The sequence below is a fragment of the Melanostigma gelatinosum genome (genome assembly GCF_949748355.1).
Source record: "Melanostigma gelatinosum genome assembly, chromosome: 12".
Lineage (NCBI taxonomy): Eukaryota > Metazoa > Chordata > Actinopteri > Perciformes > Zoarcidae > Melanostigma > Melanostigma gelatinosum.
The window spans coordinates 25,110,886-25,134,945 of NC_136645.1; the positions used below are offsets into that span (position 1 = coordinate 25,110,886).

Here is a 24,060-nt window from a genome sequence, read left to right on the forward strand (position 1 = left end):
CCATGACAAATGCATGATGCTTTTCACATAAACCAGCACCGTAGAGCCCAAGTAAAGCAGGAAAGATCTGAATACTTCACGGCTTTATAGCACAATTCATTTATCAGAGAAAGATAGAGAGGGGTAAGAGGCAGTGGGAGAGAGAGAGGAGGTGAACCAGGCGGTGCTGCTGGTGGCCTGTTTCATTCTTTAACAGGGACTAAAGAGGAAACTGCTGCCACTCGTGGGTCCTGAGGTGAATCATGTGACTCGTTTGTCACTTGCTAGTGACGTGAGTCGTTAGTCACTCAGTAGTGATTTGAGTCAAATTCACATCAACAGCGCTCTTTTCATAAACCTGACTATGGGTGTTGTGTTGCCTAAACCTAACTTCCTGTGAAGGTGGAAGTTTATTTTGAAGACGCTACCAATGTAATGAGTGAATATTGACACAGCGTCACGTTGCTAGAGGGGTACCTGGTGTGTGGCACTGTGATTGGTGCTGGTGCACCACAGCCTTCCGTTGCACAGCTGAACTATAGCTTCCTGCTACTGTCCTTCAATCATTAGCCCTGTTTGGGACGAGCTCTATCCATTGCACCAATGTAATGAATTCAGTTGTGTCTTCTATTGGGAACTTTTGCAATGCATAGCATAATAAATTGCATTGGACTCGGTGTGTAGAGGCCTTTACTCTACCGTCTGCATGCACATCTCCACTTCCCATCTTGTCTCTTTGCACTGTCACACAGTAAAACTGCCCCTGAGGGAGAATTCACATCATATCTAAGAGACAAGAGACAAAAGCTTTGTTTGTTATATTTGAAGTATGTTATTTTATTCCCTTTGAACTGAGAACAGAAATGCCTTCGGAATGACTTGACTTGACTGCTGCTGGCAGCAGCAGTGGGTCAGTGTCTATGCTCAGTCACGCACATTTTTCTGTGTTTTCTATTTTTGAAGACATTGTTGATGCTAAAACAATGATAGCTCATGTTTTGTGGTGTGTGCTTTTCATTTTGAGAAGAAAAGATGATCAAACAGATCAACAGGCACAGGCCGAGGGTCCTGCTGGCCCACTTATCTTAGCGTTTCTCTTTGCAAAGTCACATCCAATGAAAGGCAGAGATGTTCCAACATCTTGTGTATTTTTACCTTTCTCTTTCTGACATTATCTTAATCCTAACCTTGCAATCTATTTTGAATGACTGCATCCTCATGCTAAATAACATCCAAGTTACTGAATCTGGTGGTTCAGCAGGTCTATCGATGCTTTCTGAGGAGGCTTGATGTGCCTGAGAGAGCTGAATAGAAGGGTGTGGTGGCTGGAGGAGAATAGTGCTGATAGAAGGTGACGACTGAGCAAACAGCTGGGACATAAGGATATTTACTTAAATACATTATGTGAGAGAAGGAGCACGTACACACTCATGTACTGTGGGTTTAAGTGTATGCGTGATGGTGAGAGGCACATAGGGAGCACCTATTATCAACAGATACTGTACTGTACTGTGAGGAGTGACATTCATATGCACACATGTGCTCTCAGATAGCGTGCAGACTAAGTGAAAATGGTGTGATTCATGTAGACACACACACACACACACACACATGCACTAAAACTAGCCGGGCTGTCTCGACCAACAGGTAGGATAACACTGCAGACACACTCAGGTGTCCACCTGTTCAACCCCACCTACACCCCCTCCTGGGCAAGACAGTGAAAGAGCTCACACACACACACACACACACACACACACACACACATAAAGTACATGTAGTACAGGGCTAAGGGAAGGGGTGGAGGGCTGAGTTCATTGGGTTCAAGCAACAGTGTGAGACACAGAGGCCTCGTTAGTGAAAGCATGTTAAGAGTCCACCCCGTGCAGGTCACCAGTAACACCTGAAGCACACACACACACACACATGTACACATGTACTTCATTATATAGATGCAGGGGGCAGGACTACGCCCCCTGAACTGCACGTCTGTAAATGCTGACTTGTGAAGACTCTTCCATTTCAAGTGATTTATAAGAAATACATATTTACCATGGAAGCATGTCAGAACAACAAAAGTCATCATAACTCTAAGACGGCAGGTAAAAAATACCAATGAGCTCTAGGGGGGGGGGGGGGGGGGGGGTAGCAACACACACACACACACATAGTGGAGATAAGCGACAAGTGCCATTATACTTTCACTTTTTTTATTAATTGTTTTTGGATAGAGGGACAGAATGGGTGTGTGAACAGGATAATGCAGACATCTGCCAGAAAACACAGACAGTGGTTTTCCCAATACAACTGAACAGAGACCGTAAAAGTAGAACAGGAATGGAAGAGCCAGGTTTGTCCAATGACCGTGGGCCACCATTACAAAAGAACATAAATCAAAAATGATATTATAACCAAAAATGAATGAAAGGAAGCCACAACTAAAGACCCATTCCAAGTCTCTGTTCTGAACAGAGCATAAGGTAATAATAAATAGTAACTCCCACAAAAGATAAAGTTCAAGTTCAAGTCACAACAAACAGCTCTCAGAACAGGAATAGAAAAGGCTGATAACAAAATATTCTGCATTGCCATTTACAAAAAAGTCTCAACTCAAGCAGGCTTCTCCGTCCCCCGGGTCCTTTAAATATGCTTTGCATATGAAAGTTTACCCAGTCTAAATATAAAGCACCATTTAGTATTTGGCAATGAAAAAAAACTGCAAAACATTTAATTCTTTTTTAAATGTATTTATTTTTGACGCTTGTTTTCGTAATCCATGTACTGCATATGAAGGTTTTTTTTTCTCTCTTCTTGATGTTGGAATGTAGTCAGGTGGGGGGGTGAGAGAGACAGAAGCACACAACAGAACAGGCCGACATCAGCTTGCATTACTGCATACAAGAATGGCAGCGGGGGGGAGGAGGTCCGAACCAAAATAACAAAGAAGATATGTACAACCACCTCCGTGGGCAGGAGGCGATGGCCATCTGATGGCCCGCGCTGCCTCCCGGTGCCACATACGTTAGCTGCTTTTTTTGTGGGGTTTTTCCATTTATTTCTTTAAACATACAAATAATTTGCACTATATTATCCTGCCAAATTAAAAAAATATACCGTGGCAGCTTTGCATTTTTTTTCCACTACCAAAAAAAGGTATGGTAAATACCTTCAGAGAGAACAAGCAACAGTTAAAAATACGAGCCTCAATATAAATACTATAGTGCCTACTCTAAGTGAACATTGAATTCAAATACAATTCTAGAAATACAGAAAAAGTAGACCGTAAATGTGTTTAAGCATAGGAACCGACATGAGTGTGCATTTTCCTATATTTGAAGTTCTTTATTATATATTCATATATAATCTTAATCCTTTCCCCAATGCAAATTGTATTTCAACCTGAAGAGCTGTGAAGAGCCAAACAAAATACAAAACCATCACAGATTTTTTTGTTTGTTTGTTTTTTCGTCTTTTTTTTTGTCATTTGATATATATACTGTGATCTGAGTCCTGAACACCACCAAGACGCTGAGGAAAAGAGAAACGACAACAAAACTTAAATACAGTTTCCCCCTAAATGATAGTGACATGTTATTTGCAAAAAGCGTTTATTTTCATATCTAGAATTAAAGGAAGATTAATACAAAAACAGAGTATCTCAGGGTGAGCAACACGGGTTGAGTGTCTGTCAGCAAGGTCGATAGATGTTTAGGTGTAGATGACAACAAAGTTACGCTCGAGCTCCCTAAGAAAGGTAGAGTTCTTCTGTGGCAGACGAGTGCTTCATCCTGTGACCATGTGGAGCATTGCTGACTGATGTCACTCACATTCAACCTTGTTTGTTTACAGACCTTGCCAACAGGGAGAATATTCAGCCCATGCTAAGCACGGGGGTTTCTAGGGGTAAAAAATTGAGAAATGGTCAAAGGTGAAAGGTCAAGGTATATGAGGGTGGAGTTGTGTCTCACCTCTGCTTTTAACAACGGGACTCTGGTCATTTCAATGTGTTTTCCCCTTCAGCGTCAACTTGTAAACTGGGAAAATTGAAACAGTGCACTTCATGTCCTTTAAGTGAAAATCTAACTTTCAGACTCAACCCATGTGACCAACGTTGCATCACTCTCAGGCCGTGTGACATGTGCTCTACTGTGAACAGCTTGAATGAAACTCGAGGAGGGAAAGAGTTCTTCTTCTGGGTTGAAAAGCAACAGCAAACAATAGAAATGTGCCCTGCATTAGCCTATGCATACTGATTCTAATGATCACATTCACTCTTCTTAAGAGCCCTGGAGGAGAGATATCTTTATTGCAATTCTTTCTTTTTCTTCTGTAATTCATGGATAATAACCCTGTTTTGATTTAAAAAATGTAAAGTGAAAGAGATTGCCTCTGACCGCCTTAATATGTTCCTAGATTCCAGTTCTGTGTAGCTTTCTGTCTGTCTAGCTTGAAGTTATTTCAATGCTCTCAAATAAAGTTAGCCTCACTCGGAGTTCATACGTTACTTTATGCATTGTTCCACACACTGATGCGTCGATCTACAGCACACGGCTGAGAAGGGTCATGTGTCTAACCGTGACCCTTCTCAGCCGTGTGCTGTATCCCTCAAGTCCAGGATTGTACATTACAGATTACCTTTATCTCAAGAGTACCTCCTTTCCGGAAACAAAACTACAAATAATTCAGATATACACAATACTGCTTGCACCATGCTTGCCATGAAATCCACATATTAGAGATAGCCTATTGTAATAGGTAGCTCAATGATGATCAGCGAGAATTATCTGATTTTTCATCATGAATTGTCACAGTCCATTTCAGCAGGCAGGTGCTTGATGCAAGGACCTTTCCTGGGTGGTTTAACCCTTTCAGCTCCATCTAATGTGACCCCAAACTTATACCAGATAAGATTATGGCCAATGCAGTCTTGAGAAATCAAAGGCACTCTTTCTTATTCTACCAAATGACAGTACAAATTGAATTCTTAGCACACCCATGTCTTTTTGAAAGAATTTTGAAGGCTGTTTTTACTTTCAGTTTAGTCATCAAGCTAATGCATGTTTTCTGTCTTCTTTTTTTGAACCCTGTGTGAACATGCTGTCTTTTATAAAGATCAGGATGAGTGCATTTCCAGGGTTGTATGAGGAGGGGCGAGTCACAGACTGTTCACTTTCCATGTTACAAAACAAAACTGTACATGATATGTGTTACAGAATGTATGCAGCGTGGATGTAGCTTTCTTGTCTTTTCTCTTTTTGAAGAATTAAAAAGAAAAAAACAGAACAAGAGAAAAACAGCAACACATTTACTCAACAACTAACCAACCAGGGACAAGTTATTTTCTTCTTTTTCTTTTTTGATTAGCAAAAACATACTATGCATGCTGACTAATTCTTAAAAATGGAAAAGGAAAACTCAAAAAAGAAAATAGTACACAACATGTAAATTATTGCACAAGAGAAAGGCTCGAAGTTTCGCTTCAATGCAAGAGTATTGCCCCTATACAGATCATGCATTCAATGGGTAATGGAAACGGGGTGTGCTGGTGCAGAGTACATGGTCTTAAGCTTCCACCAGACTGGCAAAAGTGGAGTGTTAGGGTTGGGCAATTCTACAAGGGGCCGGGCATAAACAGGGGACTGATGGCGGACATAGCTGTGGGGGAAAGGTCCCGTAGTTCGGCCTTCTACTCTGACTTTATTTCGGTACTCAAAGGACGGTCACTGTGCCATTTTTTCATGTGTTTCTCCAAGGTGCTGTAGACACTGAAGGGCATCTTACAAATTTCACACTTGTACACGTCTTTGCCCAACTGACCGTGAGTCTTCATGTGGCGAGTAAGTTTGGAGCTCTGGGCACAAGCATAATTGCACAGATCACACTTGTATGGTCTCTCCCCTGTGTGGCTGCGCCGGTGTACTGTCAGGTTACTGCAGTTCTTGAACACCTTGCCACAATACTCACAAGTATCACTCCTGCGGCTTTCCTTGGAGGTGGGCCGCCCATGACCCCCAAGGTGTGGTGTGCTGCCCCCACTGCCTGTACCGCTGCGGCCCGACATCCCGCCGTCCAGTTCCCCTGGAGGAGTGGAAAAACGCAGACTGCCGTTCTCTGAAGAATGCTCGGACGAAGAGGCAAAGGGCGATTGTCTGGAGTCCCCAAAGTTCAGAAAGGGGTCCTTGAGTTGTCGTGAGGCGGCATAGCCAGCCAGCCACTGGGAGTAGACATTCTCTGTGTTAGGGATTGTGGGAGTGGGCAGGTCAAATTCCTTTTCCAGCTTGATACGTTTAGAGAAAGGACTGAGTGGAGTGGGGCTACCCAGAAGCAGTTTTTTAGAGAGGCCGACAGAGGCAGATTCGTTAGGGGATGCTCCCCGTCCGTTGACTGTCGAAACAGAGCCCTCTGCCCCACGATCTGTTTCCAACACTGAGTCCCCATCACACATTTCACGATTGTGGTGATGGTCTTGGTTGAGGTGGTGGTGCAGGTGGTTTTCCTTGGCCATGGCATTTCGTTTGTGTGCGCTGAGGGCTTCGCTGAAGTGATGCATGCTAGCGGCTAGGCCCATCCCTTGCATCACCTCAGGTAGTGAGCGTGGAATGGAACCCTCATCAGCAACTCCTCCCAGTCGGCTTCCTATACCACCGTTGTTTTCATGCTGACGTGCTGCTGCTTCAAGGTTCAAACCAAAGTGATAGCTATTGTTCTTTCTTCTGTCTGCCCTCTCTCTGTTCTGCTCTTCTTCCTCCTCTACCTCTTCTTCCTCCTCCCCCTCCTCCTCCTCTTCTTCCTCTTCCTCTTCTTCCTCCTCTTCCTCCTCCTCCTCACCATTCTCACGTAGCATGCGATTATTCTCACTTTTCAGCTTGGCCACCACTGACTTAAGGGCATTGCTTGCACTGCCCAAGTGCTCGCTGGTGCCAGGCTCCGGGGAGGAGGCTGTTGAGAGACCATCTTCCGACTTGCCTGTGTTTGGCGAGGAGGATTTGTGCATATGTGTCTTCATGTGGCGTTTCAGTTTACTAGCCTGTGTACAAGCATGATCACATAGGTGACATTTGTACGGCTTCTCTCCTGTGTGGCTGCGCCGATGCACTATTAGATTACTCTGGAACTTGAAGGCCTTGCCACAAAACTCACAACACTTTGATTTCAACGGGGTGGTGGAGGAGGGTGTTGCGCCTGCTGAGGGGAGAGGGGTGGTAGGAGTGGTCTGAGAGCCCACAGGTGACTGCATGGAGCCTGGGAGAGGGGGTGGGGTGGCAAGATATGGAGGTTTGCTGCCCCCTGCACCTCCTCCACCTCCGCTTCTTCCTCCTGTCTGGAATGGTTGGAGCAAGCGCTGCATGTGGCTAGGCCGGCTGGGGGATAGTGGGGGAGTGGACCCTGAATTGTTTCCCGCCAGCTCTCGTAGCCGCCGCGAGAAGTCCATTGTCGGAGTGGGGTCCAGGGTCAGAGGGGCATTCAGGCGCAGCACCCTGTCAAAGGCACTCGGGTGGTGGGCTGCCAGCGCCAGCTCCTCTGGGCTCAGGTGGTGTGGATCCAGGTGGTTCCTTGGAGGGGGACTGAAGAGAGGTGGCGTGGGAGGGAAACGCTGAGGATGGCCCCCACCAGCATTCCCCATGGCACCAATTCCACAGCCTATTCCAACGCTGTCCCTTCCACCTGAGACCGAGCCGGGCATGCGGAGGAGGTTGAAGGGGCTTGCATCAGGAGGCAGATGGAGGCCGGGAAGTGGAGGGTGCGAAGGGCAATCTGCGCCCCCACCCAAGGAGGAGGGTCCACCCATGCGTGGGATGAGAGGGCTACCGTGTTCACTTTCCAGGTAGATACGGAAGCCATGGGTGTTCTGAGCATGCTGCAGCAAAAACCAGGCGCTGCCGTATGACTGCTTACATGTAGTGCAGGTATAGGTGGTCGGCTCCTCCTTACCTGGTGTGAGAAGAGAAGAAAGAATCGGGTTAGGAGGAATTTTATCTGAAATATCTATAAAACACCTATAACATTTATGTATGAATCTGCCAGATTAAGAAAAATGAAAGATTTTCAAATCCTGCAATGCTGTTAATTCAGGAGATGTACACACATGTTGCACAACAGCACTGTGTGCAAAATCCAAAGTCCAGGCAGGATAACTCTTCAACTTGGCTGAACCAATTTTTCATTTCAACCTTAGGCCAACTATTACAGCTTTTAAGAGTGGTTGGCGCATGGTGTTGAGGGCTTTCCAAATACAACAGTAGCTGTTATTGAGGTCATGCCCCACATGAGTAGCATGTGAGAAGTAGTTTGTGTTTGTGTGTGTGTGTGTGTGTGCATTTGTTCTTCTCTCACACTGCTCTGGGACATCATTTCTCCCTTTAGACTGACTGTGAATCCTCTATTGTCAGCAGAAGAACAAAGAGACAGGGCTATCTCGGCGGACTACCACTTCCCACTGATCTACCAAAACAGAGGCTCAGTGATAAACACACATACACTCACAAGCAGGAGAGGCAACAAAGGAGAATCCGTTGAACGCTTTCTTTCTGTATATACATGAAACAAAGATATCTGACCCACCATAAAAACATTCTAATATAGACGAGAGGGGTTAAGACGGGTCATTCATTGGTTCAAGGTATAGCCCGATCAATCAATACTGCCTCAGCTATATGATTTTGTATATTTGCAACCAAAAGAATGAAAATCAAATGTATGCAAGTGTATTCATGTACAATGTATATAGTCTCTTATGTGTAGTGTTTATTCTCCTCCCAACACAGATCACCCCACTGACTAATGCACATAACACACACTCCCCAATCACACAGAGAGAACAGAACACCCCCGACGGAAAGTAAAACCGTAGGAGTGGAAATTATATTTAGGCTCCAACTGGAGAGGAAGAATAACGCCTTCAGTCAGCCTCAGAGCTTCTGCCCTCAGTGAGGCATGCGGAGTCACTTTCACACAACGATGAGAGGAATGTTTCAACCAATAATTGCCTTTGAATGGCCTCTGCGATGATGACCTGTGGTGGGACTCGCAGCGCACGTGTAATCTCATTAGGGGTCCGAATGGACGGCCATCAGTTCGTCTCAAGATTAAATGACAGACAAACCCCCCGTCGCTGCCATTCAGAGCCTTCCACTACCAAGCAAATTCATACATAACACACACAACCAAGCAAATAATACTTGAGTATAGCGGCGTATCGACATTTATGTTTCGGGTATCACCATCAACAATGCAGATGAACTAAAGAGTTAAGAGCATACGAAAGAGCTACAGACAGAGCTTCAAGACCAAAGTGCTGCAACTCTGGAACATAAAGAGGCACTTTGTTCACCTTTCTATACTAAATAAACTAATTACAACACATGTGCATATAGTAAAGCCTATAGCAGGTATATCAGAAGAGCTAGAATACTGACAGACAGCCCTGATACACCAGACATGAATGCGTTGCTCCGTTAACGATTACCCAAGATTGTTTACAAAAAGATCTTCCTGAATCAAGTTTGTGGGGAAAAAATTGTAAATCCTGATTCAAGCTGATATGTGAAAATGTTGTGTTTCAGGTGTGGCATATTTAAACACAACCATTATAACAACAGCCCAAAAGTGTCAAAAGTTGCAAAACATAATAAATTATAAATCTGCAGGAATATTATTGCAAAATCTGAATAAATAAACAGGTGTCCTGTTAGGGCTCGCAATATTGATGCTAATTATCTCCGGGGAGGGGGGGGGGGGGGTGTTCTTGGGTAAAAAGCTATTTTGCCATAATGTGTCATGAACAATAAATTACAAAACATCCCATTTAAGTGAGGTGGGTTGTAAAAAAACACACAAAATAGGATGAATCACTTGCTAATTACCGGAAAAACGAATATGAGAAATTAGCAGCGATACTAAAAGGATGTCATGGTTTACATGGAAGCTTTTATACATTTTAACACTGCAATTTACCTCTAATAGCCAGAAAGAGAGTCAAAGAGGTTGTAGTGGGATAAAAAATAGGATTTAACACAACATATCTGCAAAGGGAACATTTGTGTATGAGCTTGTTGCTCGTGTATGTGTGTTAAAAAGAGATGTCATTTCCCTCACGTTGTAGCACTTCACAACATTAACACACATTTAAATTGAAAAATATACAATTTTATTGCAGAGGACTGTATTTAAGTGTGAAAGTGTGGCGTTTTCTCGTCAAGTAGACGGTGTGTTCAGGTGCCTCTGTGCAGATGAGTCCTGTCTGTTTTCACTGTGTAGGGAATCCTCCTCATCTTCGACCATCCCTCCCGTTCTCCCTGCCCGTCTTTCTGCACACACATGCTTATTCCACATGACCAAGAGTTAGCAAAGGCAGCTAGATAATGGATCATTAAAATCGGCACAAATTACCACTAATTGTTGACACCTGCATTGGATGTAACCTGTGAATATCATTAGCATTATCAGGACGAGGGAGACTTCTTTCTCTCTGTAAACCACTCTCATCCTGTTGGTATCAGACGTGTTAGACAGTATTCTGCAAAGATGATCCTTTAGGTACTAGGGGTGTAACGGTTCACAAAATCCACGGTTGGGTTGGGTACGATACAGTGGAGCCACGGTTCGGTATGTTTCGGTACAGTATAAAACTATGAATGCCAGAGAAATGTACTTTATTTTAAAATATATTTATTCATTACAACTAACATCATGAAGTTATTCTTTGACTTTGAACAATGATGGAACTATACCTGAGTGACCCATCTTCTGGGGTGTCTTCTTAGCAACACATAAGCATAAAAAACAAAAACTGCTCCTTCATGTTATGTAGTATTGTTACTTACATCTTGCTTACATCTTGTATTGTTACTTACATCTTGCAAAAGAGATTTTTAATCGCAATAGGACTACCTGGTTAAATAAAGGTTTAAAAAATGAAAAAAAAAAAAAAATTTATTCAAACGTATTCGGTTCCTCATGCGTACCGAACCGTGAGCCTCGTACCAAACGGTTCAATACGAATACGTGTACCGTTACACCCCTATTAGGTACACATTGCTTCAACATGGGAACCATCATTTATCCTTTCCTTTATTCACCAGATATAAGGTGTGGGCTCTGCTTTTCTTTCACTTGACAAAGTAGCATTTCTAGACAGTAGTTTTGAAAATGTAAAATGTCTCTCTCACTAAAGTAACAGCCTGATCGTTGCATCCATGTACACACCAATGACATTTATTGGACGGACATGTAGAGCGGGCGTAATGTCCAACCTGTTCTCAAAAACAGGTTGTTTTCTTTTAAGAGTTCTTTTGCCAAGAAAGGTTGAAGACCATTGATTTGACCCAAATGTTAAAGGGTTTGTGTGGTTGCATGGAACGGGTAAAGAGAGCCACTGAGTCTGCGTACCACAGGGCCCCGGATGTGTGCGCTACATCCCCTATTTAACCACATCTGCTTCACCCGGGACAATACTGTCAATCGATGAGAGCAAAACTTTTGCGTAGGATGTCGACAGCACAACGAACACAGAGCGAAACAAGGACCATGTTTTCAGAAAAAGATGTGGGCAAAATATTGAGCAGAATAAGTGCGAGGCACAATCGTGTATCTCTTGAGCTAATACGCTCCTTTTTGACTCGGAGCTCAGACTTGTCTGCGCTCTGAGTGAAACTGTAAGGTTAATGGATTTTAGAGTAGGCGACCGCTACACTCTGTCTCTCTGTAATATACTCCCATCAGCCACTTCATTAGGCAAACTCTTCAGCACGGGGAGGTAGAAAAATGAAGTGAGAAAGCAGAATGGAGAACGGTCCATGAAGACGGATAGTTAGCGAAAGGGAAAGAAAGAGATGAGATAAGGAGAAGTAATCCCTCTGGTTTAGATGGAGGTGACAAATACCTGCTGCAACTTTTTAAGCTTGGATACAGCAGGAATGTTAAGTAGGGGAAGAGAGGAGGAAGGAGGGGGGGAGGGAGGACAGGGGTAAATAATAGCATCCGGTTCTTTACCTGGGGTAAATGTCAAAGCCATACAGCCACTAGTGAGACTCCAGAGAACACACACACGTACAGTTCCACAAATGTCCTACAACTCAATACCGGCCATGCTACAGTGACAAGCACACGCATTAAGCCCTATTAAGCCAAGGGCATTGCCTGTGGTGCGAGATGGGAGAGGGAGGCAGTAAGGCAACTAGGCTCATGTTTCACGACACCTTTCTGCGTGTGTGTGTGTGTGTGTGTGTGTGTGTGTGTGTGTGCGTGCGTGTGTGTGCGTGTGTGTGTGTGAGGGAGGGGCAGCAACTTCCCCTAGCTCTATCCATCCCTCTCAACAGGTAGTTCAGCGCTCTGATCCGATGGCTGTCAGATGAGTTGAAATGAAGCCGTGCAAACTGACGAGACACTCTATACGTCCAGAAAGCTCGTTCTCTTCTGGCTAAAATACACAGAAAACACACTTTTAAATGCATCAAATCGCATCAATGACCAAATGCACAATTGGATTATTGCTGAGTGTCATAATGCCAATAAAAACTGATTGTATTTTTCCATTCTTATTACATTTTTTGCTTTGGTGAAAGATTTCCCCGACTACATATTCTAGGCTTAATCATTTCTTACGTCAGCTGTCTTGTGCTTGTTGCTCTAACTGGTGACAAAAAGCAACTCCAATAGAAGTTACAGAATTTATGTAACATTGAAATATATTGTGGAGATGCCTGCAGGTCATAGAAGAACGTGTGTGTAAAATGAGGTGAATGTTTGGTTATAAAGATGCCCTCTCTCCTCTTCACGTAGTAATGGAGTTCCTCTATGCTGGAAGCTGACACAAGTGACTTGAGACACATTTTTCTTTTCTGCCTCAAAGACATGACTCACCACCAATAGACTGTATGATATACACTTCATCACGGGTACATCTGTGTGGGCTGCACATGTTGGTTTGAACACGTCCGAACATACGATACACAACATGTGGTATGTACAGAACTCTGTGCACGTCCGCTGCTCTAGAATGAATAAGGTTGAATAAAGGTATATGGAACGCTTTGGCAGCAGCACATGAGGTGAGCAACACATGTACATTAAAGAAATAATGCTCATTCTGTCCTCTACATGAGCTGGATTGCCACCAACATCTTCCTCTCTGACCAGCTGTAAAACAAAGATGGATGCCAGGGCTTGGCTACCAGCTGGGACAGACCTACGATTATCTAACTGGCCTTAAATGGAGAACCACCATTTGTTCTCCTTTTTGTGTCTGTCCTCTCTATCACTCCCTTCCTTCTGTCTTACTGTCCTCCGTCTCTGTCTCAATATTTACCATCCCTTACTTTGTACTATCAGGACCCTCTCCTCCCCACCTCCTCCAGCCTCTCCCCCTCTCCTTCCACCATCATGTCTCTGGAGGTGTCCTTGGCTGGGTCCACCTCTGGGTGAGTTGATAGTAATTGAGGTAATGGAACATCGCTGAAACCAGATTAGGTACACATGCTGGGAGGGAGGGACGATGTCCCTTAATACAATTTGGCATTTCTGTCTGAGCTTCAGGCTTTCGGGATCTGCTGCTTGTATTTACATCAAAGTCTACCTCGACCCCCCCCCCCCCCCCCCGCTTTATCTTACAGGGATACCTGGACATTTCACTCGAATCTCAGCCTTCTGTTAAAGTGCACACATGTTATCATGTCTGCAGGCATAAATAATAATAACAACAATCTTTATGGTGCACATTTCCTGTACATTAACATGACCTCTCAGTGGAGAGAAGGAGAACATCCAGTATTTGTACGGCTAACATGAGTCAGTTAGTAGTAAATAGCTGATAAACAGTGATGGTACATGGACTGTACTTCCACAGCGCTTTTCTCACGATCATACCTGATAATAATCATTGTGTGATAATGAGATATGTTTATGTCGGTTTCACTCTCGCCTTCCTTCTCCCTCTGATCAACAGTCAGATTAACATACATGCATCTGTACTGTAACTGATGCCCTACTTGAATAAAAAAAACTCTTTCATGACATTTGGAGCAAACTACATCAGTGAAAATGATTTTTAAAGGGTTCATGCAGGACATGGACTTAATGGACTCCATTGTCCCTCCATCACCACCCACTGAAGTGCAACAGTTGCGTCTTTCTGCCCTAAAGCACTTCATCGTAGCCTGATTGTCATGTAAAAACCTTGTTCCCCTAATTGTGGCTAGTTTCATGTTTTAATTTCAGAACTGCATGTTCTTGCCTGAGCTGAGGTAATTCAATGACCCGTGGGCATATATATGAAACCGTTTCAGAACCCTGTTGGTTAGACTCGAAAACACATGTTGGCCAAGTTCAGGAACAAGAAACAAGAAATTCGGGACACCAACAAACAAATAAAAATATTGTTGCGTAATGAGGAGCATCCAATTCAATTTATTGTCACAAAATTCCTGTAATTGTTTTATTGCAAATGTAACCGGGCTATATTCTACCGCAACTTCCAATGCAGTCCAGAAACAAGGGATCTGCACAATCCTCCTGTCCCCCCGACTTATTCTCCCCTTTGCGCTCAAGCCTCCTTACTAACTGGACGGCTAACAATTGGAATGCAAACAGTGGAAGCTGTCCGCTCACTGAAGGGAGCGATGCATGCCAGATAACAACAGGACTGCCATTGCTGAAAAAAAAGGTGATGCACTGCTTGGAAGGAATCAGCCTCTATCACTGGCTACGAATAGATCAAAGCAACTTCCTCAAAGGTACGAGAAGGGAATGCCAATCCTGATGCAAAGAATGGTTGTGATCATAAAAGGGGGTGCACAAAACTACAAGAAAAGCACCTTACAATATGTGAATATGGAGTCCTGCAGTCACATGGCATTCTGAACTGTTTGTAGACCTTCCCTCCAGACGGAACATCTCTACTTCTTCACAAATTCTGCATCCCATGGATTGTTTCCGGGCCAGGCAGGTATTTGACCTCATCTAGTGTCCGAGATGATGTTACTCGATGGCATTACGATGACAGATGTTCTAAGGTAGACACTGCATACCAAGCCTAGGTCATGCAGTGGCTGGATGTAGAGTACGGGGCTGTGACCGTAGGCAGGGGTTGAATCTCTCTCTCAAGCTCTCATTCTCTCCACAACTAATTCATCACTTTCTGTGTGTAAAATCAAGAATCCTTTCAGAGACTGCCTGAAAGTGTGCGTTAATATACTCAATTGATCCAGGTTGGTTATTATCTACATCTGTCAAGCATTTATTCAACTCCCCAACATCTGAGTACATCTTACTGCAGCCTTTCATGTATGCTTGTGTCCTGCTTATACCTTTTGTTTCCGTTTTTTCAAGTCTTATCACTCATCTTGATGAAAGATTGTTCATATGAATTACCAGTGTCAGGGACACACTCTCACTTCAGCTTGTGGAACAGCATTACATGCTTTCTTGTCATTGACTCATCATCCATCCATCCATCCAAAGGTACTTTATTTCAATATGTCAGAGTATTCCAGCTAGCATGGTTGGGGTTATTATAAGCGGGATAAGGGCTTATCTAGGTTTTTACAACTAAGCAGATCTTCAAAAAAGAATCAGGGTATCAAAAAATCTTGATCTACAGCAGGATAGTAGCGTACATGCAGTAAACATACTGATAGGAAACCACAATGCCCTAATGTCATGACGTGCTCAATACAACCTGGAGTTTTAGCTATCCTATAAAGTTCTGCAAAGTACTTTGGAAACTTGACAAAACATCTCAAGGTACAAGCACTTATAATCCGCTTTAAAGTTGTCAGATTCATGGATATTCAATATCAAGTTGGAAAGCCATGAATACTGGTACCGGTTAAAACCATATGAGCTGAGCTCCAAACAACTTTTGCAAAAAAAAGCCTCCAGGCCTGACAATAATGATCTGGTATTTTTATGGAAGGACGAACTATGAAGGCATTTGAATTACCAAAAACAACAATGGATTATTGAGTCTGTCTGATTACATGCTGTGTGTGCATGAGTGTGCACGAGAACGTGTGCGTATCTATGTGTCATCCTGCTGAACAGCCACTCTAGGCTGATGAGCAAAATATATCAATACTGTCCCTGTGTGTGTGTGTGTGTGTGTGTGTGTGGTGCAGGGATATATCAATACCTTCTGTCTCTGCGTTTGAACCCCTGCTGGGCTACAGACTGTGCTATCTGCAACTCTCTCACTAGTAATCTACTTGTGAATTGTGTCCCTGGCTGTGTCATTAGAACAGACTTCACGAGATGCATTAGTGTGTGCGTGTGTGTGTGCGTGTGTGTGTGTGTGTGTGTATGCTTGTCCATGTCCACTCATCCCATTATAGCTGCCATGTGACAAAGTTTCCTTTTCTGTCTTTGTTTCACACACACAAACATACTTCCTCACTCACTCGCACACACACTAATGTATCTCCTAAAGTACATTCTAATGGCACAGCCAGGGCCCTTAAACTGAGTTTATGAATGTAATTAAATGGACCGGTCTATTGTAGAAGCAACCGAGCGCACTGTAGCAATGATCCAGTGTGTGTCCATTTGGAAGGCCAGTACTTCCCATGATAGGGACAGCCTTCGCTTCACCCAAAACCACCATGGGGAAATTACAGAGCATCCAAATTACAACACTTATGCAAGCGGAGAGAGAGAGAGAGAGAGAGCGAGAGAGAGAGAGAGAGAGAGAGTGAGAGAGAGAGAGAGAGAGAGAGAGAGAGAGAGAGAGAGAGAGAGAGAGAGAGAGAGAGAATGGGTCCTGACACATACAATCCTGACTGACTCAGCTTGTGGACTTCCACTCGAGACCGAGAACGCAGAAACTTTCTTTCAACTCTGACTCTGGGTCAGATTGGTGACTCTGGATCAGATTGGTGACTGGATCAGACTGGTGACTCTGGATCAGATTGGTGACTCTGGATCAGATTGGTGACTCTGTTGCAGGTTGGTGACTCTGGATCAGGCTGGTGACTCTGTTGCAGGTTGGTGACTCTGGGTCAGATTGGTGACTGGATCAGATTGGCGACTCTGGATCAGATTGGTGACTGGATCAGATTGGTGACTCTGTTGCAGGTTGGTGACTCTGGATCAGGCTGGTGACTCTGGATCAGATTGGTGACTCTGTTGCAGGTTGGTGACTCTGGGTCAGATTGGTGACTGGATCAGATTGGCGACTCTGGATCAGATTGGTGACTGGATCAGATTGGTGACTCTGTTGCAGGTTGGTGACTCTGGATCAGGTTGGTGACTCTGGATCAGGTTGGCGACTCTGGATCAAATTGGCGACTCTAGATCAGGTTGGTGACTCTGGATCAGATTGGTGACTCTGGATCAGATTAGTGACTGTTGCAGGTTGGTGACTCTGGATCAGGTTGGTGACTCTGGATCAGATTGGTGACTCTGTTGCAGGTTGGTGACTCTGGATCAGGTTGGTGACTCTGGATCAGATTGGTGACTCTGGATCAGATTGGTGACTCTGTTGCAGGTTGGTGACTCTGGATCAGATTGGTGACTCTGGATCAGGTTGTTTGGTCCCTTCCGGTTGGTTTTGACGTTGCTGTCACATTCATGCAGCCATTTGCTTGGTTGTATTCTTTATCAAACTCATTTGACATTTCCTTTGCTTGCCTTCCACTTGATCACTTAATTTACGTGTTCATTTCATGACATTAAATTAATTTGATTCATTTCAATGAGTCCACTTTGTTGATGCAGCAGAGTTCTGGCAAAAACAAAAAAGAAAGACCTGCATAACTTTTTCTGTAAAGTCGCCCAACATCACGTGGTCATGTACTGTGTGTGCACATGCACTTCACTTTGTAACGTGACATCTTTTGGTGTCTGATAAGACAAAAAAAATCATATATACACTATATCACTCAAATCGACCTTCCTGCAACATCTTAAGTGCTGAAGCGACACCCACCGATGCCCAGTTGGTTTTCAGTCCGTCCAATTATTTTAGGTTCTTGTCCAGTTAGCATTGGAGGTAGTTAGCATTGGAGGCAGTTAGCATTGGAGGCAGTTAGCATTGGAGGTAGTTAGCATTGGAGGCAGTTAGCATTGGAGGTAGTTAGCATTGGAGGTAGTTAGCATTGGAGGTAGTCAGCATTGGAGGTAGTTGGCATTGGAAGTAGTTAGCATTAGAGGTAGTTAGCATTGGAGGTAGTTGGCATTGGAAGTAGTTAGCATTGGAGGTAGTTAGCATTGGAGGCAGTTAGCATTGGAGGCAGTTAGCATTGGAGGTAGTTAGCATTGGAGGCAGTTAGCATTGGAGGTTGTTAGCATTGGAGGTAGTCAGCATTGGAGGTCGTTAGCATTTGAGGTAGTTAGCATTGGAAGTAGTTAGCATTAGAGGTAGTTAGCATTGGAGGAAGTTAGCATTGGAGGCAGTTAGCATTGGAGGTAGTTAGCATTGGAGGTAGTTAGCATTGGAGGCAGTTAGCATTGGAGGTAGTTAGCATTGGAGGTAGTTAGCATTGGAGGTAGTCAGCATTGGAGGTAGTTAGCATTGGAGGTCGTTGGCATTGGAGGTAGTTGGCATTGGAAGTAGTTAGCATTGGAGGTAGTTAGCATTGGAGGCAGTTAGCATTGGAGGTAGTTAGCATTGGAGGTAGTTAGCATTGGAGGCAGTTAGCATTGGAGGTAGTTAGCATTGGAGGTAGTCAGCATTGGAGGTCATTAGCATTGGAGGTAGTCAGCATTGGAGGTCATTAGCATTGGAGGTAGTTAGCATTGGAAGTAGTTAGCATTAGAGGTAGTTAGCATTGGAGGAAGTTAGCTTTGGAGGCAGTTAGCATTGGAGGTAGTTAGCATTGGAGGTAGTTAGCATTGGAGGCAGTTAGCATTGGAGGTAGTTAGCATTGGAGGCCGTTAGCATTGGAGGTATCCAGTGTGTAAACGAACACAACACTGGACCCTCGAGTGGAACTGAGTGCGCCAAATCATCGGTGTCACTGGTCAAATGTGAAGCTCGATGCTCTCCACAGTGGAGACTGAAAGTGTCGGGTTAACTGTGATATACAGTATTTTACTCCCTGGTTTAAAAGAATGAAAAGACCAGAAAGCATCATGATGCAATGACCCTGTTTCACAACAGAGCTTCAAGCTTGACTACAACTCTTCGTACTGAAATCAAGGAATCAATTGAATCAGCAAAGTGATTTTCATTTGTCATTGTTAGTGTCATCTAACGTTAATGTAATAAGTCTGTAGCCATTTAGTATTTCATCAACGATGATGACTCCACCGCACAGCTACACTGTTACCGTAGTTCTGTTGTTGCGTTATCATTTTAACATCAACCATGATTTGAACAAATCTTTACAGAGTAACTACTCGCCTAAACCTAACCAGTCATTTCACAGTGTTAATTACCTGGCAGTGTGTTTCTGCATGCGTGTTAACAGGCTGATATGAAACTTATTTTTGGTTCAGTAATGTGCAGTCTGTGGTTTGTAGGAATGTACAATTACAACTTTGTTTTCTGAACATTGGGTTAAGATTTCAATGAGATACTTGAAGTGATTTGTTGATCATCTGAATTGGGAGTTTTGGTTATCATCATTAAATTATGTAGAATAATTCAAAATGTGTAGTCATGAAGATAGAAAAAGAGTTAAGTGCGAGTTACCAAATTTGACAAATTAGAGACTTTTTATTACCAAAAATATATTCTATATTACTCCTGGGAGCACACACGTACACACTTGTGTCTCACAGGCCTGATGAATCAAGAGCACACGCTGAGATGAAGCAGATTTTCCTCAGTGGTCACTGAAGAAATACACACACACGCACAGACACCGCACACACACTTATACACAAAGCCAGTCTGGTATTGAATGATCTGTTGGGACCTGCAACAGCTGCCAAGCAGGACAATTCAGTCATCAGTGTGTGTGTGTGTGTGTGTGTGTGTGTGTGTGTGTGTGTGTGTGTGTGTGTGTGTGTGTGTGTGTGTGTGTGTGTGTGTGTGTGTGTGTGTGTGTGTGTGTGTGTGTGTGTGTTTGTGTGTGTCTGAGAGCCTTGCAGTGACCACAGTGGGAGATCACTCTGAGCCGAGCAAACACCTCAGCTGGCCGGCGGCCCACACACACACACAGCTCTTAGCTTCCTCTCTTAATCTAACCCCTCCTCCGCCCAGTTGGTTTGATCCTACCATCTGTCCATCAACATTGCATACAGGTGGCTGTCCTCTCCCTCTCTCTCTCTCTCTCTCTCTCTCTCTCTCCTTTCTATTGCTCCATCCCTCTTTTTCACATTCCATCCCTAGACCTCCATTTCCTTCGCTGCCTCTTGTCCTCCTATGACTCGGCATTGAGACAGAAAGAAAGAAAGGAGGAGACGAGAGGGGCAATCGTGAAAAGAAGACGACCACAATGAGAGAAGATGAATCACCAAAAATACAAACAGCCACACACACACACACGCCCTAAACGCCCAAACGCACACACCACACACACACACACGCCCTAAACGCCCAAATGCACACACACACACATTTACAGCAACATGTGGCCAAGTTGCGACTTGCCCCGAAGAAGCAAACGCTGCTGCCAAAAACCCCTTTTGCCCCGTCTATTCTTTCACTCCCTCCCACTTTATCTCCTTGTTTGCCTCCCTCTATTCCTCCATCCACACCCCCACTCTTTTAATTCTTCCATCTTCCCCTCCCAGGTGGGAAGCACTCAGCGCTGTCTCTTTAATTGTATTCATCAGACAAGGCCAATCGATAGAGGACATATTTAATACAAATTTATGACTATTAGCCATCAGCGATAAAAAGCCTCTTTTTTCATAGACAGCTCTTGCTTGCGGTGGAAGAGAGGAAGAGAGGAGGAGGGGGAGGAGGAGGAGGAGGAGAGGAAATACAAGCCATCCTGCTTTTAACACAAACAGCCTCCCACAGTCTCGCTGTCCGACCTTGGAGAGATATCGTCTCAGCAGGAAAAAGATGAGAATTCAAAAAGTCTTCAACTTCCACTGGGTCTCGGGTGTATTTGGGAGTTTTTTCAGGCGTTTGATTTTAGCGCACAGTTCACAAGAGGATCTCAGGATGGACTCCAGCACAGCGGCACATTATTTGGCAGCGATAATAAATGATTACATAGAACAGTTATATTTGATAGATAAACTGCTTGTGGACTGGTGAAGATGATATTAAGATAGGAACATGATACATGATACATCTAATAAATGATACATCTAATCAAATTGTAGCGACTTCAGGAAACATATGAAAACGTTGCTGAGTGGCTGAGCTTTTTCCTTTTCTTGCTTTGTACAATACGCTGCCAAACAGATTCTCTTAGATCCAAAATACATGAAACAAATCGTATTAAATGAAGATGGTCATCGTATTACAGTGTGCACAAAATCATAATCAGGATAATCACAGCCACTCAAACATTGCGATCACAAATGAATAAATGGAAATATTATAAACTCGTAATACCAATACCATCCGAAATGTTACTACACAAGTCAAACCTTTCTGAATTAATTCATGGCTTCTGCAACAATTATAATATGTATTTATAATAATTATAATATTTCTAGATGTTTCCACAAATTATTTTCCTGCTAAAAGGAAAAGAAACTAAATATGAAAGGTCAAAGCTGATCCGGTCCCCGTTATGTGCCGTACGGAGACGTGTGCAATGAGATGAAGCTGGGAGACAAACCCCAGCGCTGCTTCACAACCTCGTCTCCTTAACAAACACATGGCTTGATTCATTAGAGCTGCAGTCACTACACCCTGAGAGCGCCATCCATTCCCAGACGGCTTCTTACAGGCCGGGGGGGGAGAACTAAAAGCAGAGAGAGACGAGAGAGAGCTGGAGGAACAGAAGGAATGGAGGACGGGGAGAAAGAAAAAAGAGAAAGCCAGAGAGACAGGCTGAATATACGGCTGTGTTAATATGAAGCGAGCAGTAGTTTACCTGCCTCTTAAAATTCATTCTAGTGAGGCGACGGCTGGAAATGTCTTCGCCCTCCAAGAGAAACAAGGTGTGCATGAGCTGGAACCCAAGGCAGACAATGAAGAGACTCTTTGGTTTGCATGAAACCACCAGTTAGTATGTTGAGGGTTTGACTCAGTGTGAGCTTATCCCTGCACTGTTCTTTGCATTTGTACAGCTGATTGCACTAACGTTATGGAGTGATATAATATTAAATCATGAGAGAAATTGCCAAATGCTATATTAAGAGAAGAGAACTATAAATAATCACTAAATATATATTTTTTAAATCAGCTTGTGACTGGTCAACGTCTGCCTGCATGAGCATGGGCAATGTTTTCTCAATGATAAAGGACTTGTGATGCATGTGAAAGCCACTTCTGTGTGTGTGTGTGTGTGTGTGTGTGTGTGAAGTGGTATTCATTTCTGCATACACTAACACACACACACACTCTCTCTCACACACACACACACACACACACACACACAGCAGAGGACAAAAAGGCCAGTCAATAATTGAGAAGTGTTAAAAGCAACAAAGGTGTGTGTGTGTGTGTGTGTGTGTATGTGTGTGTGTGTGTGTGTGTGTGTGTGTGTGTGTGTGTGTGTGTGTGTGTGTGTGTGTGTGTGTGTGTGTGTGTTTTCAACCATTTATGCCATACATTTACTTCTATACAACTCTTAATCATTTACTGAAGCTGGGTATCATTTAAAAAGGCTCGATATCTCGAGTACTAATACTCTTAAAGTGATACCAAGAATAATAGAGTACTTCATTCCATGTTATGAATAAAATGCCGCCACATTCATATCCATCACACGCTACAGGCGTGTATTGCAGCCCTACTTTCCAATGTTTTGGTGGCATCTCAGCACGTTGAACTGCCAACTCCATCAATTAGTATTTTTTGTGAGTGTATGTCTTAATGTGTGTGTGTGTGTGTCTGTGTGAGTGTGAGCCCAAAGATGCTCCATTAGTGACTGGGCCTGGCATTCCCATCAGGCCCAGTATGGCCTAAGTGCTGCCAACCACCCCACCCCCTGCTCCAAACAGCCCTTATCCCACCTGGGTTGGGTTGGTTGCTAGTAGCGCCACTCAGCTGGTTCCAAAACACCACACACACACACACTCATAAAGCACACACACACACACGCACTCATGGTCCACTAATGACCAAAACCCAAACAGCTCCAAAACAACTCTGAAAAGCTATTAAGAGAGGGCATTTTGATGTGGAAGTGATTTTTTATATGCCATTAAAAGCCATGGATGAAATGGGCGTTCGCGTAAATACAGCCACAGGTCGGAAGGGGAAGGCCAGGATAATTGAGAAACAATACCCCCCCCCCCCCCCGAGATGAAGGTAGAGGAGTGCCCACATGTTTCACATGGAAACAAACAGAGGTCTCCTGTGTGTAAGCCCTGTGTTTGTGGGACTTAACCCCTGCATGGAGAGGACAGTACAATGGCTGGCTCTGTAATTATTACTGGGGTCGAGAGTGAAAAATCCAAACATGTTTGCTCCGGATAGGATTAAAGTCACTGACCAACACGCATTATGTTAAACTCAAAGCACCTCCACTAATCCCATCCCAATGTGGCTCATGTCCACACCGACCTGCACGGCACACTTTGAGTCATTACCAGCATATTTCTGACATACTCTCTCGTGAAACGTTGGTGTCTTTCATGTCTTGGACATCCAAAACTCAGTTTGGATTGTCAGACATAATGTAAAATTGAAACTTTCAACACTCTCCTCAGTACATTAAGCTCCGTCTCTTTCAAACCCTAAAGATTTAGAGCCAAATACGCACTGAGGCAACTCTTCCTGGAAGGAGATGGTGGGCTTGGCATTCCTGTTTATTGCTGGTCCTCAAACTAGTCTTTCCTTCCTCCTCCCCCTCTTCTCTGTTGTATTTGTTTTGTCTCTTTGTCTCCCTCAGAGCAGAAGAGGGTGAGAGAAAGACATATACATCACTCATCATGGAGTAAATACACCTACAGATACACACACACACTCCTGACTCAACCTTATCTCGCATTAGCAGCAAATCATTCAGCACATCAGTGGTGTTTCTAAGCCCTCGTGATAAAACAAGAGTGAAAGAGCACGAATAACAAAGA

General features: G+C 43.8%; 1 protein-coding gene across 2 annotated transcripts in view; it reads right to left on the reverse strand.

The window, feature by feature from the left end:
- Positions 1 to 2,218: 2,218 nt before the first annotated feature.
- LOC306785943 (B-cell lymphoma/leukemia 11A-like) overlaps positions 2,219 to 24,060 on the reverse strand; it is a 59,751-nt gene continuing 37,909 nt past the window's right edge. For both annotated transcript variants that reach the window (XM_079280528.1, XM_079280527.1), the window contains exon 3: positions 2,219 to 7,911. In XM_079280528.1, the coding sequence (XP_079136654.1) occupies positions 5,666 to 7,911 (2,246 nt within the window). In that variant the 3' untranslated portion in view covers positions 2,219 to 5,665. The remainder of the gene's footprint in view (positions 7,912 to 24,060) is intronic.